General features: G+C 41.5%; 1 protein-coding gene across 4 annotated transcripts in view; it reads right to left on the bottom strand.

Annotated features, from left to right (window-relative positions):
• Positions 1 to 19,582, bottom strand: part of palld (palladin, cytoskeletal associated protein) — a 71,149-nt gene that overhangs the window by 38,623 nt on the left and 12,944 nt on the right. For all 4 annotated transcript variants that reach the window (XM_032571653.1, XM_032571649.1, XM_032571651.1 and 1 more), the window contains exons 3-6: positions 5,856 to 6,031; positions 4,860 to 4,926; positions 4,250 to 4,367; positions 4,095 to 4,157 (exon numbers count right to left, since the gene is read on the bottom strand). In XM_032571653.1, coding sequence (XP_032427544.1) covers positions 4,095 to 4,157; positions 4,250 to 4,367; positions 4,860 to 4,926; positions 5,856 to 6,031 — 424 coding nt within the window. The remainder of the gene's footprint in view (positions 1 to 4,094; positions 4,158 to 4,249; positions 4,368 to 4,859; positions 4,927 to 5,855; positions 6,032 to 19,582) is intronic.

Genomic DNA, 19,582 nt, shown 5'->3' with positions numbered 1-19,582 from the left:
AAATTGGGGCCACTCAAAACCAAAAAAAAACCCACCCACTATTATATAACTCCCCTCCTGTTGGACATTACAGTCCATCTAGAAGTTTTTAAGAACCGTCCACATTTTTCTCATCATGCCCTTTGCTTGTTCCAAAAGGAATATTCTCACCACACATTTTCCACAATGACAAAGCAAAAGCAGGTGTTTGGAAGGTTTTGTTAATCTGTTACATAAATATAGAAATTCAGATGCTTTTGTTAGGCCTCAATTAAACCCGTATGTCTTTTGGGGGAATGAACCTGTGTGCTTGATGTGAATTTTGTAAGCTTTTGTTTCCCCGTTCTTTCAGACGTGAACAGTCAAGAATAAGCAGATTAGGGAAGTCTTTTTAAGTCTCTCCACAGATGCTCTGTGGTTCAGCAACTTTCCTTTTAAAGCTTTTGAAAGTTTTCAGCTAAATGTTTGCTTGACACGCAAGGCCAACGATGTATAATTGGGAGTCTGTCCTTGTTTGCAGAGGTGCAGAGGAAAGTCTGAACATAGTCCGAGTTTAAAGTGTGTAGGAAATCATTAATAGCCACGGACAACTGTTGGTTTATAGTAAGAAACTCCTGTCATGATCTGGTGTGGTGGACCCAAAAGCAGCACGTAAAGACGTGGTACGGTTTAGAAAATTTAATTAACAAAATCAGAGTCCAACTTACAAAAAATGAACATCCAAGGGAAACGCAAAAACAAACCAAAGCAAATCCAAAACTGAGACACGAAGAGATACTAAGGAACACGGGCACTGCAGGGGGGATGATGAGCATGGAGATAAGCAGGGTAACAAGACAGACTGGCAGGTTGTGACTGGGGCAGGAGAGCTTAAATACTGGCAGGTAATAAATGGAACAATGGACCTAATGAGATAACTGATTGCAGGTGTGAGTAGTTGGCACAGGAGCTAGCTGAGGGGCGGGGAGAAGATGGCACTGGAACGCTAAGGAAACATACTGGGAAAAACAGGGAGGAAACAACAGGGAGCTGAAAATACTTCTAAAACTAAAGGAATACTAATACTAAAGAAAATCTGATCAACTAGAAGACAAAAAGGCATGAGGGAAAAACATAAACAAACCTAAACAGAAAGAATGCTGATCTAACAATAAGAACTAAGGACATAGAGCTAGGGTGACTAGAAGGACTAAACAAAGAAATAACTTAACTAGATATTGCTAAAGAAGGATGGACATAGATTCAGACAAAAGGCAAACTAAACCTAAAGAGACAAAATAAAAAAAAGCTATAAACACTACTGGGAAAAACTAGAAGGACTTAAGAAATAACTTAACTGGAACTACTAAAGAAAGGTAAACTGATGAAAAATAACTCAGAAATAAACATTACTAGAAACACTACAGGGAGGCTGAAATAAGGAATAACTAGGAGGATTAAATAAAAATAAACTATAATCACTAAAGAAAGCTTAACATATACTCAGACATAGAAGAATAACAGAACCTAAAGAATAAATCTAACTAGAAACCCAATGAAGAACTGAAAATAAGGAAGACAAGGCAATTGTAATCACACTAAATAACCTCAAAGAATAAAACTGAAATGACCATGAAGGGCTAACCTAAAGTTAACTAAAACATAATGCTACCAAACATAAAAACCCAGAGTCCTGACACTAACAACGAACGTCTCGCCGTTTTCCCAAAGCTGCTACAAGGTTCCCATCATGCTCAGATTACCATCTGCTCTTAAAGAATCAGGAAATTCTCTTGGATTCAGTTCAGACTTTGGAGATATGATCGTCTCCACATCAAAGTAAGGCTTTAAATAACTTCTCAAACATGTTTTTTAATCAAGCCAAATTGATTCAAGGTCCAATTTAGCCGTTTTCTAAGGACTCAAGCCACTGTCTTGTTGAAATATAAACTGCCTGGGGAAACTCTGAAAAATAATGATTGTCGTGGTGATTTTCCTTTGATTTATAGGGATCCGATTTTTTAATTATTTTTTTCAAAGCAATTTTTTTTAGAAACAGATGTTACGAAGTGCTTTTCTGATTATACGGAAAATAAAATCAGAAGCTAGCAAACAGAACAGTCAATAAATTCGAATGAGATCATTTCACACAACAAAGGGGGTCATAAAAATCGGCTATAGGAAAAGTTTGAAAACAGGAAACTCCAACATCGTAAAGCTGGTTCCTGAGGGGCTTTGTAACGTATTCAGGCCCCTTGGACGTTTTAACATTTTATCACGTCACGTGTATTTTTTATATATTTTATTAAGATCTTATGGACCAACAGAGACCGATGCATAGCTTTGAAGTTCAGAGAAAATGATACACGTTTTACTAAAAAATATATATATATATATATATATATATATAAACTGTGTTGTACATTTACATTGAACATTTGCACATCTAGAGACTGGAACTTATTAGATGGAGAGCATTTGTAAATGTCAGTTTTCAACTTTTCCCAATTAAATTATGGTCAGGACTTTGACTGGGCCATTTAATCATATAAATATAAATCTGGGTGTATGTTTTGGTTCATTGTACAAAACATACAACATCAATCTAGTATTCATTTTCTGCAGCTTCTAAGTTTTTTTTTAGTCAATAATTTCTGACAGTTCCTCGTCTTCATAAAAAAAAACAAAAATGCATGCCACACTTTTCTTTTTTTTATTATTATTAGGTTCACATGTATCATCTTCAACCCACTTCACATTTGTGTGTTGCATTACCTTGTCTCTGTCTGTTGCAGAAAATCCTCATAGAATGCATAGTTTGTGAGAAAATGAAGGAAAAATCAAGTGTTCCTGCACAAGTACTCTCAATCTATAAAGTCGGATGAATACACGAACTGTGACAATGAACCCTCAGCCTCGGTGGGCTCGCATGGACCTGGGAACTTCTCATTCTGCGCTTTCAGCACGGACACGTTTAAAAGAAGGTTCACAGGAGAAATATGCCTCATGGGTCAGTGAGGACGGGTGCTGACCAACGGGGGAATGTCGTGATTAAAGTCTGGCAGCGGTTTGAAAGGAATTCGATGTGGGGGTGAAGGAAAAACAAATGTCCTTTACTAATGAAGTGGGAAGTGATTTAGGGCCTGACAGGCTGAATGAAAGTGAAGGGGGCCTGACCCGTGTGGGCTTGGCAGGACTGTTTGAAGCTTTGCCTCAGCCCGTCTCAGTTCGGCTATCATAAGACCCGCAGACTGGGGGAGGAGGAAGAGGAGGGGAGGAGACGGCGGAGAGCTGGAGAGTCTGAACCAGAAAAGTCTCTGTTTTATTGGACCCCCACTGGTGGAAGCCACAGCAGTTATTATGGGATGTCTGAGGACATTTATGGATGCATCTGTGGATGGATTGCCTGGATGAGGTGCCATGTACAAGCATGGAGGAGTCCTTTCATGGTTCAGGTTATACTGTAGTCACACAGTTTAATTTAAAGGGGCAATATTATGTATTTTCCATCCATATAATGCCATAACTAAGTTACCTTCAGTTTTGTAACAATGATATACAAATCAAATATGACTCAAAAGAAATTTCAATTTGTAACTTAACGATTTCAAATTGGGCCTCTGTCTCTTTAAAAACTCCTGCTCTTTCTAAAACTCTGCCTTCAGGACGTTCATCACAACATGGCTTCTCTATTAAACTTTACCATTGTTATTACCAACATTGCACTGAGAAGTAGCTCATATAATGAGTTCTGCAGGTGTGCAGTTCCAACAGGTGTTTGCCATTTGCTGCTGGCTAGTCTGAAGGAGCCGGAGCGTTTTGCACAGCTGAATGGTTCCCATGAGAGATTAAAGGATTTCTCAAACATGCATGAAAGATTTAAGGCAACACTCCAGGTTTGTTTTTGATGAGAGAATAATGTCATAAATAAATCTTAAGAGGAATCTCATTGATTAAGGGAATACAAATGCATGCCACACTTTTCAGGTTTTTATTTAAAAAAAAAAAAACAAACATGTTTCCTGTTCTTTCCACTTTATAAGCAATTACTTTGTGTTGGCCTATTTATCGCACAAAATCCTTATAAATCACGGTGGAATTTGGGGTTGGAGCACTTTACATTTATTCAAGCGTACCTTTGTGAACAGTGGAGGGCCTGACGACTCACCACCATGCAGTGCAGACACAGGGCTCTGCATCTAGAAGACAACACACACACACATGAGAGAGAGGAAGATATTATTTTTTATATTTTTGAAGGTGTACGATCGCGGCTGGTTTGGGATCCTACCCGCTGTGGGGGCTGAGACATGGACTGGACCAGAGCTGAGCGATGAGGAAGCACCTCTGGGGTTTTGGGTGATGATGAGCGTATTGTTAAGGACATCGAAGTGGTCTTTCTCTGCGCCCTGTAAGACGGAGAAGGAAGGAACACTTGAAGGAAATGTAAACAAAATGTAGCCAAGAATCCTTGAAAGACAGGGGAATAATCAAAAACATTTGGAGTAAAGTGATTCTGCTCTGCCGGACTGGAAAGAATACATTCTTATCAAGATGCTTTATTTTGGTTTCTAAAAAAGGGTCGTATGAAGCAGCTTGAGCTTCAAGAAATGGAAGAAACATACATGTAGGCAGTGAAGTGCAGATGAAAGGTTAAAGTCTGGAGGTAAGTAGAGGCATGGAATGACACGGTGCTTCTTTTTCATATTAACCCCCTTGGACCTTTTATTAGAGGAATGCGTCCCACGTTCTGGGTCAGGCTTAAGGCTCTTTAAAGGCCTGGATAAAGAGAAGCAGACAGTAGACTACTGGCTGCTGCAGGGCTCAGTTGACCCTTCCTGGGGTTCGGCGTTCACCGTAGGGTCGTGAGGTCACAAGAGGCGGTGCAGAAACACACGTACTGAGGCATGGCTCCTGATCTTGACTTTGACGCCGTTCCTTCTCCCTCTGAGTCCGATGATGAAGCCCCTGTGAGTGGATGGAAACAAAAGCAGAAGCCAGTTTTGTAACTTTATAGAGAACCTTTAAATAACTTGCAGAAGATCTTCTTTGCTGCTATTGAAGGCCACAAGGACACAAACAATTTGCTGCATATTCCATGTATAATTTGTCAAACCGGTCTTATTTAATATTCTTTCTTTAGTGAGGCGATGTCAAACTCATTTTCATTTTGGGCCAAATCAAGATAGTGATAAAACCTTGTTGACAACCTGTTAAAATATCAATGAATTCTTGAAATTAAATATTATTGAACATATTTTCAGTTCCTCCAGGATTCTTTTTGTGATTTTTTTTAACAATTGAAATCAGAGCGTTTGTGGTACTAATTTGGAAATATTTGCACATATTTATGACGGTAAAAGCGACTTTTTACTACCCGCCGTATAGATGATATTAAGGCTGAGGCAGCTGTTTAGTACAAGTAAGAAAGTTTTGGACCAATTATGTATTAGCGCAACAAAGTGCGGGGATTTGTTGATTTTGCATGAATTTCCACAATGATTCTCAAGAAACTGGAGGGACTGGTTGATATGATCTGACAGTAAACAGATAAAAACTGCCTTGATTTGATTGATAACATGATATTTAAGCACACTTAGTGTTAAATGTAGAATCTAGAGGGCCACATAAAAAGGTATGACGGGCCAGATTTGGCCCACGGGCCTTGAGTTTGACACACGTACTTTAGTGTACTCATTCTGGTGCACAAAAACCGAAAAGGAAGAGAGGTTAAAAAACTAAAACAAAGAAAAAACTCCTGCTCATTATAGGCAAACAAGCGACATTTAGGATTATGTTACAGAGCAGTTCAATAATAATTATGTCAGGTCCATTTGTGAAAACTTCCCCCAGCAGCTGTGAATATTTACATGAGAGCAGCAGCTTGAATGCCTGACCTTCGATGTAAACCTCGGCGGAGGTATTATCTGCTCCCAGGCTGTTGGACGCCACGCAGGTGTAACGTCCCGTGTCGTCCTCGAAGGCTTCGGCGATCACCAGCGTGTGAAGGTCTCCTTCCCTCCAGATCTGAATGTCAGGGGAGTTCTGCAGCTCGCGGCCTTCACAGAACCACCTGCAGGGAGGGGAGCACCTGGATTACATCAACCAGCAACATTTTGATATACTTATTTCATTTATTACAGAAGCAAAGCTGCAGTGGTGGTAAGGATTTTCTGCTTTCAGCTTAAATCTTTTCAAAAGTGCAAATTGTTTCTTAAAGCTTCAGCATGTAACTTTTATAAAGAAATATGTTTTTTTTACATATTTGTTAATCAAATATGTAAAAATTTTATTATACTGTCGTGACAGTGTAAAAAGAGACAGATAAACTGTGAAAAAAATAAAACATCCTTCTTGAGATACTATTGAAAAAAAGCAGAGCCAATCGGAGCCAGGAGGCGGGTCTTCACACTATCAGCCTTGTGACTGAGCTCCTAAATGTCTCACATATTATTTGTCTCATATCAAACTGTCACAGCATAGCGACAGTTTCAACAAATATGTAAAACATATATATTTGTAAGTAAAAAGTTATATACTGCAGCTTTAAATAATTCAACCAAACTGGTTTCTACTTTTCTACTCCAAATGTGATGGATGTCTCCTAATCAACTTCACGTGAATACCTACACACACACGCGCACCACACACACCCCTCCACACACCTGCTGGGCATGTATGAGTTTCCATATCTTCCAAAACATCAGCCACCCCGAGGCGCTGACAAGCCGCTCTGTTACGGGAAGCAGGAACACCCTCTGCCCTCTTTCCAATCAGAGCGCTGTGAGCCCTGAACAGCTCTCCCTGGGGAGCCGAGGAACAGCCTTCGCTTCATCTTGGACTTGAGGTGGATAAGAGAGAGCCTCCAACTCCAGCAGCTTTGTCTGTTTCATCTCTCTTCACAGGGTCAGGATTAAAGCAGGGCTCAAAGTCAGTGCCACCACATCAAGCCCAAGATCAAACCGTGATGATCCACTCAACTATTTCCTTGTTGAGACCCTATTTCCTCCGAGACCACATTCTGAGACTTTGATCCATAGCAACGTCTTAATCTATTTAAAAGTGTTTTCCAAACATTCAAAGCGTCGACTCTCCGCTGACACACCACTAAGAGCGTCAGCACGCCGCTAAATGATAAGCGATATAAATTCTCTTTCACCTCTTGGCCTGCGAATCGTCAGAGGGAGGCACAGGAATTCCCAAAACGCCGGAAGAACAGCTGTTTCACAAACCCAGAGCCATGACCTGAAGGCATTCCTGCTGTCTCAGAGAGCTGCATAATTTCCAACAACCCGCCGCATGGCCGTAATTTCACTTTTCACAACCCGATGTGTCAGTTGGACGGCCCGCTGACTCGTCTTCCAGACAGCAATCAATCAGTTCGCGCATCCAGACAATAGTTCATAGTTGATGAATTTACGACTGAGCTGATTGACGTGGGTGGAAACTGTGATATGGAAAAGTGAATGAAAGAGCATGAGTAAGGAAAAGTCAGACATAAAAAATGATGATTGGTGAGATACTGCAGACAAAGTGACAGGAGTGCAAAGTATACACAGATACTGAGCGTTTTCACATCACTAGCAAAATCTTCTTATTATTATTATTCAATACAGTACTCAAAGTAGTGTATAAATGCAAATTTTTTATATTTTTACAAATAAATATCCAAATCTTATCCAAAAAACTCCCCCTGCTCTGTAGTATAGCTCATTTGCAAAACAAATTTCTGCCCGCTCTTTTTTTACAAAATTCAGTCAGACTAGATGAAACAGATTTTTTCAAATCTTACTGCAGATTGTCGATTGGATTCTGGTCTTTGCTTTGACTGCAAGATCTGGGTGCAGCGATCAACTCAAACCTGAACTTTCAGAAACACATAGAGACATTTACAAAGTCGACCTATCAGCTGAAGAACATTTCAAGGATTTCTAACAAGAGCTACAGTAACTCATGTATGCTGGTCAAAAAAAAAAAAAAAAAATCAATCCTCCAGCTGCAACTGATCCAAACGCTGCTGTTTGTGTTCTCACTAAAACCAGGAAGATAGAGCACATCACCCAGTTCTTAAGTCCTTACTCTGGCTCCCTGTAACCCAGATAATAGACTTTTAAATATTGTTGTTAGTTTATAAATTATTAAACAGCTTGGCACCAAAATACATAAAAGATCTGTTGTTATGGTGTCGACCTTCGAGTCTCCTTAGATCTTCTGGTTCTGCTCTGCATCCCCAGAGTCAAACATGGAGAAGCAGCATTCAGCTTCTATGCACCAGAAAACTGCAAAACAGCTGAAACACTGAGTTCCTTTAAATCCAGAATAAAAACCCACCTTTTTAGAGTTGCTTTTGAAGCATAGCAAATGGAATATTGATCAATATTTTCATGTGCATTGATGATATTGATTATGGCATTTGACAAAATTATTGCTTGTTTAATAATTCATGATTACTGTGTTATGTTTTTATTATGTATATCACTTTGAACTGCTTGTTGGTGAAATGTGCTATTCAACTAAACGTGATTTGACTAGGCCATGCTAACACAGGATGATTTGCTCTAAACCACTCCAATGTAGCTCTGACTCTCTGTTTAGGGTCATTTTTCTGCTTCAAGGTGAAATTCCACCTCAGCTTTAAGGCCTCTGCAACATCTAACAGATTTCATTTTTGTTTGTTTAGCTTCATCCATCTTCTCATCAACTCTGACCAGCTTGCTAAAGGAAAATACGATGCTGCCACCACCACATTACACATTACAGGGGGCTTGTGTGTTCAGGGTGATGTGCAAAATTAGTTTTCTTTCACATTTAGGGTTTTGTCTGTGGTCATTTTGCTTTTCTCCATTCAGAGCACTTTCTTCTGCACCGCTTGTGACGAACAGCGAAGAGGACTCCTTATGGCTTTCTGTCAGAAATGGCGGCCAAAGTGACTTTACTTTAAAGGCTACATTTATTAAGTGAACTGTTTAGTGCACAGGTAGCTACTATCATGTGTCACTTATCATATATTATGATGTCTTGTGAGTCGGAGAGCGTACAGTGATATGAAAACAATGTGCAACACGACACTCACTTCAAATTCTGCTTCCTAATTAAGACCAGCCCATGGCTGACAGTGAAATAAAGATTCCCCCCCCCCACCAAACAATATCCCTGTGTGGTTTTTAAATCCATTTTCCGGGATCATAACCAGCTGGGGAAAAGTGAAAACAACGTGCTTGCGTGACTCTTGTGTCTGCTGGGGCTTAACTCCTGAAAGCCAGGTTGTTTAGGTTAATTAAATATCTCTACAGTCTGCGAGCAATATTAAGAAATTGCTAACTGTGGTCTTTGCAACAAATGCAAAGAGTGCGAAGAAGCTTGTTTAATATAAATCCTCTAAAATCGTGTTTTAAGTTGCACTAAAAACAAGCAGGGTTTGATGCGTCATTCAAACCGTAAGTAAAGTCTGATGGAGTTACTGGGGATCAGAGGGCATTACAGGCGGAGGGAGGTGGTTGCTCAGACCGGTATGATTCTTTGCTCTGAATCAACCCAGACATGAAATCTGACAGACAGCGCCTCACAAAAGTTTCAAATCCTGTCAACTTTTTCACGTTAGACCAGCAAAATTCAATGCATTTTACACTGTGAAGTGAATCATATTAATGATGTTTTAAGCATATTTTACACTACAGGGTCTTTTTCATTTACAGGGACAATGAGGCTGGTGAGAGTTGATGGGAAAATAGATGAAGCTAAATACAGGGCAATCCAGGAAGAAAACCGGTCAGAAGCAGCAAATGGTTTGACAGTAAAAGAGAGAGAGAGAGACTGACTACACAGAAGGACAACAAGGCAAGGATTTAGATTAAAGTAATCTCATGTGTTAACAAAGTCCAGGCCCAAACAGAAAAACCTAAGATCAGGGTTTCTGTAGCTAAGTTTGAAAATTGCCGTTCACAAACTCTTCCTCTAATCTAGCTGAGTTTAAGCTGTTTTGCAAATAAGACCGAGCAAGAATTTCAGTCTCTGAAAGTGCAAAGCATGTGGAGACACAATCCAAATGACTTCAAGCTTTCAGCCAAACACTTTCGACTGTGTGTTGATTTGGGCGGGGTGAACCCAAATGCACGTCTGCAACTGTAATGTACATTAGAGTAGTGAATGGAAACATACAACTTTTGTTGCTCTCAAAGCAACAAGGGCTCTCATCACATTGACATTAAAATGGGACACACAAGCTACTTTCAACAAAAACAGTAAAAACCCTTATTAATAAACCTTAATTATGTGCAATTACGCATAATTACTGTATAAACTCATTTAAAGCCATTTGGTAATGTTTATTTAATCCCCTCTCTGTTTCTCTGGAATGTGCTGAACGTAACAGGCCTAAACAGCATGCTGCGCTTTCTCCAGCGAGGGAACCGACACTTTCTCCAGTCAGACACGGAGCCCAAGGCACAAGAAGGAATCTGACCATCGGTAGACTCCTTTTCAGCAGGGTGTGGTCGAGACAAAGCCGTCAATGCACTGAGAAAACGCGCTGAAGGTAGACATTTCTTGGCAGAGTGTGGCTTCACCACCCACTTCCCCTCAACACAATGCCGTTACAAAACCCAACTATTCGGAGCATGCATGCGAATGAGCTCAAAGTCTTTATGAGTAACACCTCAACTCTCCGTTCATCCCACCCAATGGCAGTCAGCCACCAAGGTGATTACACATCCCACCATCAGCATCAAACAGCCTCCCACTGTGCTCTCTGAACAATAACCTCATGTTGGAAAGTAGCTTACACAACTTAGTTAAGTCTGGATGAAGCCTGAGAAAGAACTGTGAGCTGCTCTCCAAATGAAGAGAGGGTCTCACGGGCCAAACCGAGTCCTGCTGCCCCGGCCTCGACGGGCTGCTCTCTCCTCGTCTGACCCTGTTGTTATTTGCTGCAGTTGATGGAAAATTTTATGAAGCAAAGCTCAGTTTCACCACAAAGCCAAGCGGGAGGAGGCCAGAACAGAGGAGAAGGGGAAAGGGAAGTAGAAGAAGGAGGTTTCAGTCATTATGATGACTGAACCCTCCCTTGTCATTGACAAGGGAGTGACCAACTTGAACACAGCACCCCCTCCCCTCCCACAAAGACAGGAGGTCATCTTCTTGGGACAAATCTGTCCTGCATTCTCAGTTGGGAGAGTTTAATGTCTGCAGACCACAGAACTGGACCAAGGCCGAAACGGACAACAAGAGCAGCATCAAGGCTGGTTTTACCCATAATTACAAACTACAGAGGGAGATCAAGGGAGACTGGCCAAACCTTATAGCAGGCTGGGCTGGTTTTACTATCGCCTAACTCAAGCAAACAGCAAAGGGAAGGGTTACTGGGTTTCTTCCCTCCCATGGATGCAGACTGAGTTCATACAAACAAATGCAGCCTTAAAGCCTCCAAAGTCAAAAACAGTCCCCATTATACATAAACAGTGATGATTTCTCAGTGTCCAATATGATGGTATTGTAAAATATCCTTAAAGCAGGGTATGGTAGGATCACACTTGCAGCATAGCCAATTAGGTTGCTATCCTGATTTATTCAGTCTGATTGTATGTCAATAAATCTTTACAAGAAGTCTGAGCACCACTTCCAACTACTCTTGTGATCTCTTGTTTTTCTTTAGGCATTTTTAAAGACACTTTTTAAATCACAGGTACAAGTTCAAATGCCGGCCAATGGTTTTTGTGCATGGAGATAGCCTATTCTCTCAGTCCATATTCTGGGTTCTTTCCAGGTACTCTGGCTTCCTCCCCTGGAAGAGGAAGGAAGCCATGAGGTTAGGTCTCTCTAAGTTGCCCCATAGTTGTTTGCCCTGTGATGCCGTACAACAAACTGGAGACCATTCACTCATTGATGAGATGCTTGTTTAACTCATGTTTATGACGTCTTCTTTCCATCCCAGGGTATGGCCTGCAAAAGGAAGAACTCCAGAGACTTCTGTCCTGGTTTCATTCTGGTTCCAGGTGTAGACAATCTTTTTGACATCTGCCTCAAGGTCTTATCGCCAGATGTTTTGTGGATGGCTTGTTTTTCGCTTCCCTTTGGGCTTCCACCTGAGAGCCTGTTGGGTGATCTTTTCTTCCTGATAACCTCTTTGATTAGCACTGTCGTAATCTACAGTCTTCAAGCAAATATTAGTCTTTGGATTATAGTACAGTAGGCTACTAGCATAGTTTCAACCCAGAGAAAAGAATGTGCACATTTCCAACTAAAAAATGAAATGAATGTTTTGTTTCTCAGTTATGGAGTAATCATGATATACAAAGCCCAGCTCACCTCATTCATTTGAATGCTGTCAACTGGACTGAGAAGGAAAACGTTAACACTCCTAGTTCACTGGGGTCAGTTTAAGATGTTCCACTTAGAGCCTTAGAAATTAAAAAATAGAAACGCTTTGGTTAGAGGTTAAAATAAAAAACAAGCCCAGATTGTGTGATGATGGAGCCCGGTCAATGATGGGCCAAACCCGACTGGGATGATTTAGACAATAGACAGCTGCTGATGACAGTCGAATATTCTGACCGGAAACAACCAGAATATACAAGACTGTAAGGAATTTCAGCTCCGGCCATCAGGACCTTTACAACCCTAACCTCAGAGTTAGAGAATCAACACTGTCAACTATATGAAACGTGCCTCAAAAAGAGGTGATGAGGAATACGTGCATCCCTTACTTAGCTGAAAACGCTCCAGATAAATAAGAGTGAGAGGGAATGAATTGCGGCCGTGTTGTGTGTGTATGCATGAAATGCAAAGATTAAAATAGTACCAGATTAGTGCAACAGCTGAGCTAAAGTTGGACACACCTCAGCACTCAAGTGGGATGCCCCCTCCACACATGAACTCACGCAAATGAGCGGAAATGCATGCGAGCGCGACGCAACGTCATAGAAATCAAGTGACGCTCTCACCCACTTTCTGCACTGAAAGATATGAGCTTCTGGTGCATTATTTTAACACATTAATTAATATTTAATAACAGTAATAATAATTAATATAAGCTGAGTCTCAGGTGGCAATTGAGTAAATGAGGATTCATTTAAAAATAATAGCAATTGATTTTTTTTACCTTTACACCTTTAACCCAGATGTCGCCCAAATTGCAACTCACCTGCTCTGTTTCCAACTTCCCGCTGAGGTGAACCAAGATCAGTAAAAACGCTCCTGATACAAGGATGTACACAGAGCCTCTTCTCCTGACAGCATGACCCACACTGAGCAACTCAGTGTTACACAGATACACACATTTCTCAGACTGAGCAGAGGGCTGAGTGGGAGGGAAGGAGGGAGAGAGAGAGCAGCTCAGAGCTGCCAAATTCCACACAAAACAGAAGAGTGGAAAAAAAAAACACATTTAAGACTCATTAAAGAGACAAAAAAAAATGTTTCACGACTGCCCACACTGAATTCATTCATGTAATTCCAGCGGTTTCCTGAAATATCTGGAAGCTTCTCTGTAGCAACACAGATAAATCCGGTTCATGCACTTCAAACCATCTGCAACTTTAAACCCATCAAAACTTGGAGCAGGTAAACTTCATACGTTTTTTTTTGAGCGGGCAACAAACCTTTAAATAACTTTTCTGGTTGTGCATTCTAAAATCCTTTACCAAAGCAAAGAAAGCAAACAAACAAACAAAAAAAAAACAGGAAAAAAAGAAATCTTGCTTTTCAGCTGCGAGAGAAGTCCTGGCTACAGTCCGCTGACCATCAAAAGCGCCACAGCAGGACTTGGCTGGAGCCAGTCAACACTATCACGATGGAAACCTCTGGGGCTCTAATCTCCAACGGCAGGAGGAAGGCTTTTAAGTTAATAAAAGATGACAGTGGTTCAGCTTGCACAATGGCGTGACCAAAGAGGGGAAAACATGAAATACACTGACCCAAGCCTAATCACTTCCTCATGCCAGAAACTAGAAGTAGGCAACTGGAAAAGCCTAATTCGGCCTGTACAAAAATAGCATAAGTTAAGAGTCTAAATGGACCACTTTGACTTGGCAGCACCTGGCAGGAACAAGACAGAAGACTGCGGCTACTCTGAGAGGTGTGGATACGTCATTTCTTTCTCGCCAAAATAAGACAGCGGTGATTAAATTTAAAAATCTGCTCAGTCAGCAGGCGAAAATCGGCCATTTGTGGTTTTGTTCAGAGCCGGAGAGCTGCTGGCGGATGCAGCGAGCGAGAGGGCGTGGTGGAGTGCTTCGGTCTCCGCAGGATCTCCTCGCCAGTCGGGCTTTACCGCATACAGGACTCGGGATATTTTTGGTCACCAATGGCGCTTCGCTGGGATGTGGCAGGTGGGATTCCTCGAGGTGTCATTACTGAGAGGGTCAGCTCTCTTTGTGTCGGTTCCACTTGGTGACATGAAGATCGACGAGGAGAAAAACAAACCTCTGACAATATCTGTCGTTGGGCATCAGCTCGCGTCCATTTGTTCTGACAAACAGCAAGTCATGTGACTATTGGGCTGCGTTCACACAGCAGTCAAACGCGACCGTATGTCCATGTGCGATTCATATCCAACTTTTTCATCGACTTTTTCGCTCCCACAAAAAATCTGAGCCACTTTCATTTGTGGAACTAAATCGGATAAGTATCCGATTGTTTTCAAAACCTCTGCAGTCTGAGCGGTTATGTCGCATTTTAAACGACTTATGTCTTTAAAGGCCAGATGTGGTCAATCAGGGCATAAACATTGGCTGGAAATTATGATTACGAACTTATGAAAGATGTTTATGTCACTGAAGTGCATCACATCATGACCAGACTACTCCTGGTTCTGACTACACACCTGAACACACTTCCCTACTGAATTTGCAGTCAGTGCTCCACAAAACTTTATTAGCTGTTTTTGTGGTTTTTTTATGATCTTGTGACGATACCGTCGGCTCCCCTTGCTGAATAAACTGAACAAAATCAACCATCCACTATTACTTCAGTAAACGTAGGTGCACTGCTGTGTGATATCGACGTTTTTCTTCTGCGCATGCGAGACGCTTTCTCAAAGAAATCTCGTGGCGGACTGGTTTAATTAGTAGTATGAACGGCAAGTTAATAATAATAATAATAATAATCATATTTCAGTAAAAACAACAACACTGTTTTTGAAAATAAAGACTTGCTGTGTGAATGTCTCCTTAAACTTTGCCATGTTATTACAGAGCATGCATGCTCCTATGCTCCTATTAATCACTGAATGAGTCAAAGTGGCGCTCTCTCACACAGCGCCTTGTTTTCGGGCTCCACCTAATACAAGAAAGTGCAGCATGAAATAATGCTGAAGCAACATGCACTCACTCCCCGTCCTGACAAGAACTTTTTGCAGCTGATTAGCAGAAATGCTTCGGCTGAATGGACAGCCAGAGTCTCTCGGTCTCCTCAGAGATCTTTCTCACATTCAGACTCCGGTCATTTCAGTCCAGTTCTTTCCCGAAGGCATTCCTGTGTTTCTTTAGCATTATGGTTAGCTGCGTTTTATCTAATTGGAACATGAACTTTTTCTCCCAGACTTCCCAGGCGATTCAGACTGACGGGGGTTTTTGTGCATTTCTATGCATAATTTTCAGGCCACACCTTTTCCCCTACATCCCAGCGAATATCCCAGTGAGTATTACAGAAAACGTTCCTACACAATGGTTTACTCTTAAAATAAAATTATTAATGAGGTCTGTGGTTTTATCCACACCGGGAGACTGGAATATGACTAAATATGACAAAATCAATCATTAGATTGATATTGATGTCTTTGTGAGTTGCTGATTATGCCGAACACTTTCCTACAAGGAAACATTAACTAATTAGCTCACTGTTCATGGTTGCACTGGATTTTATTTAGGGGTATCGGTAAACAGAGGTCTGAATATGAATGCATGCCAGACTTTTCAGACTTATTTGTAAAAATTGGAAAAGGAAAATAACACAAAACTTTTGTCTATCACATACAATCTAAATACACTACATCCATATTTCTAACATAAAAAATGTGACAAAGTTCAAGGAGTATCCATATTTTTTGCAAATAACTGTAGGAAAATAAATGCAGAGTTCTGGTTCGAAAATGCAAATAACATAAGAGTCCAACTAAACCTTGACCATGTTGCGTTTCAAAAAGGTCCCATGAGGGTCAGCTGACGTCATTGAGAGTGGGCCCATGCTGTCATCTTGTGTTCCTGCTCCAAGGAGACCAAGTGACGCTAACAAAAACACAGGCCATGTCCGCTCATGATCTCACACTGTTAAGACCATGTATCCTCCTGATTGTCAAATAAATCCAGCTTGAAAACCAACAAAAGGAACATCCAGAAGAGGCCAAAATTAAACATATCAGCCATAACCAATAAATGAGACTGCGCATTTAAACAGCAGCTTAAAGTTCCAACGAAAACAAAGGGGAATGCTGACAAGAGCACATTTTCACTATTATTATGCTTGTGAGTCTTAATTTTTTTCTTTTTGTTTTGTTTTCTAGCATCATGTAAAACCCCACGAGCATTCATTCAAAACTTAAGCTTTTGTGCAAAAGTGCGTGCTCCCAACTAGAGATTTGCTTCGACAAATACACCAATTTACTAATTTTTCAAAAGTACTCCATAGCCACTACCATCAATCTCTCTGTCAAAGAGTAATTTTAGCTGACGATAAACCACACAGCAGCCTGTGTCAGGACTAATTTTAGGTATGTATCACCACTTTATGGGAAGATCGATTTGATTCAGTTAATGCAATAGCTGTCTGTCACTGCGCAGATGTTTGGGCCCCACGTAGGGTTAGTGAGTCACTCACGGTATGGTCACATCTTTCAAGAAACACATTAGTACAAAGAAAGCTGCCCACGATCTTTCCACAAACACCAAAAAAGAATACTAAACATTTATGAATAGAACAGTTGGGCCACCTGTTTCTTGTAAGGTGTCTACATGTCATCTAAATATCACAAAGTTCTTTATTACTTCTTCTCCTAACTCGGCTGAGATATGGAAGTTAGTCGATGTTGACCTAAGCAGGATCTTCAAAATGCTGTTTTGGAGAAATGTACGGGGGAGGGGAGAAAGAAGGAAACTGCAGTAAATTCCCTGCCTACTTGAGAAGACGAATGCCAAAATCTGCAACAGGCTGACGCTGCTCCAGTCACGGTTTGAACTCTGCACCCTCCTCTCCTGGATTTATAGACACCCATCCGAGTTCTAATCCAACACATGAACTTGACATGAAACATCTTCCTCTTTCTGCCAGTATGAAAGCCGATTCTGCGGACCCCCCACTGAAACCGTCATTCCCCGTGATATCAGGGCCTTCAACATTGTTTCATCCAGTCATAGACAAAGGGCAAAGGAGTGGAGATGGCCATCTTGAGTTTCCGTTCTGGACAGTTTAACGTCCGCACAGCTGTTATCCTGTCACATGCACATGGGAAGGAAGGCTTTTGGCTTGTTTTTATGAGTCCCCGCTGACCTCTCATCTGCTCATAAAAGAAGTATCCTTGTGCAGCCTCGGATTTTAGAGTAACAACGTAGCGGGAGCAACACATTTTCACCGCCTCGCGCTCCAACGGGAGTCTGCTGGTGTTTCTTTTAGACAGGCGCACCAGATCTCCAAAATTCCTCGTCTTCAGCTTCGTCAGAGCTACATATTTGAATTAGGCTCTACTTCAAACGCAGCTTTTTGGCAGCTGCACAGGAAGCCACCATCCAGGAAAAAAAGTACCGGCCTTAAAATATCCCATCAAAAGCCGTATTACTGTAAGCCGGGTCTAACAGCAGTGCCTCGTCAAGCATGATGAACCGCAGAGAGTCGTTTAAACAGGTGAACCGAAGAAGGCAGTCCAGAGCGCGCTGTTCACAGTCCAGCTGTGGCGCGCACTCTGAACCACAAACGTTAGCATGAGACGGAAAAGACCTTTTCGGAAACTGAAGTCCAGCTGTCGACAAGGGGCAGATCTACTATAGGCAATAGTAGGGGTGATGCCTGTAGGACCATACAAATTCAAAAGCCATAAAGACAAAACATCTTTAAAGGTGACATATTTGCTTCCTATAACAAGTAGGATAAGTCTATGGGCTAAATAAAGAATGTTTGTTACATTTTGTGAACAAAATCATGAGATTTCAGTCTGGTCAGTTCTTCCTATTTCAAACTCCTTTCAGACCGAGATGTTTAAGGCCCTAACCCAATCCAATAATTTGCTGCTGGCCACGTCCTCTAACTCAATGTTTACACTCGCATGTGAAAATGGCTGTAAACAGATGTGAAATTATACAACCGTACATCTTTGAAAAGTAAAAGTAGAGCCTCCTGCACAACCAACATGAATGCAGCAAGTGGTTTATGAATGGTAAGTCAACAACAAAACACTATTCTGTTTCAGCAGTAATTATACAGCACATGCCGCAGTAAAACCAGCTGACCAACCAGTTTGTATTGCTAGGTAACAGGCTGGGCTTCTCTGGGGTTGCTTGGTGAGGGGCAGTGCCACCGGATTTGTGACGTTACATTCAGAGTGTTTTTCAAACAGCACATTTTCCAGGCACCAAAAAACAATAACCTATTGCCAGAAACTGGCAAAAAGAAGCAGTGGAAACCCAAATGGAAGTACAAAAGCATGCAAAATGTAAATTTTGCACAATATGTGCCCTTTAGCAAAACCAAATTTCTCTCTTCAAGGTTACATGGAGGACTGGGACAACACCTGAGTCAGGCTGCAGTTATATTGAGAATAAATTACACACAGGTTGATTCTGTAGACATAGAAGTTTTCAGTGGGGATTATTAGGCAGCTTCCGCTGGTCATCCTCCCCTTGGATAATCCTCCTCCTGCTGCTGCTTTTATCCACCACAGACATTCTTTGTTAAACCTGGTATGGCATGTTTTCAGCAATCACTGATCTGGTCCTTACAAAGCTCATTTCATCAGTTCCTTGCTTTAAATCTGCCCTATTTCTGGTGGGTTGTTTAGTTCATTAGTACACCCTGGTCCTGTAATGTTTGGCAGTTTATAAGAGGGAGGCGAGTTGCGTTCCCTCTAACGTTTGGCGCCTGGGTCAGTCTTTTGGGGAGGGAAGTATAGAGTCATATCCATTCTCACTGTTTCACAAGACCCATCCTCTGAGCACTGAGCATGATTGCGTCATGTTGCTGACACTGAGCCCAGAATCATTTCTGGCTGTAGAAATGGTCTTTCTCCAAAGATGAGATTACTAGGGCGTATTTAACCTATGGACAAAGAGTTAAAACACTTTGTCTTTTAAGATCTCCTTTCCTGTAAGCTCCTACAGTTCAGCAGGGACACTCTGATCCTGCAGTGTTTGCCAGTTCACAAGACCAAGGCCAGGAGCGGAAGGACACAGCCCCGCTCGCATTTCTGTAGCGTTAACATGACCAAGGTGAACCCGAGTAACTGGATTGTGTGAGTTTTGCTACCATTCATCATAGGCTGTCAACATCAGGGCCCTGCCAGACACCAAGGCTGCAAGGTGAGCAGAAAATGTCTCACCTAGCCAGATGAAACTTCACACTCTGTCTCCAGGCCAGCAGGAAAGCTGGAGTCACCGCTGAGTCTTAACGGAGCAGCTCTACTTGTCATATGGTCATTTAACAAACC

The sequence above is a fragment of the Xiphophorus hellerii genome, chromosome 9 (genome assembly GCF_003331165.1).
Source record: "Xiphophorus hellerii strain 12219 chromosome 9, Xiphophorus_hellerii-4.1, whole genome shotgun sequence".
Taxonomy (NCBI): Eukaryota; Metazoa; Chordata; class Actinopteri; order Cyprinodontiformes; family Poeciliidae; genus Xiphophorus; species Xiphophorus hellerii.
This window is presented reverse-complemented; position numbering and strand designations above follow the sequence as displayed.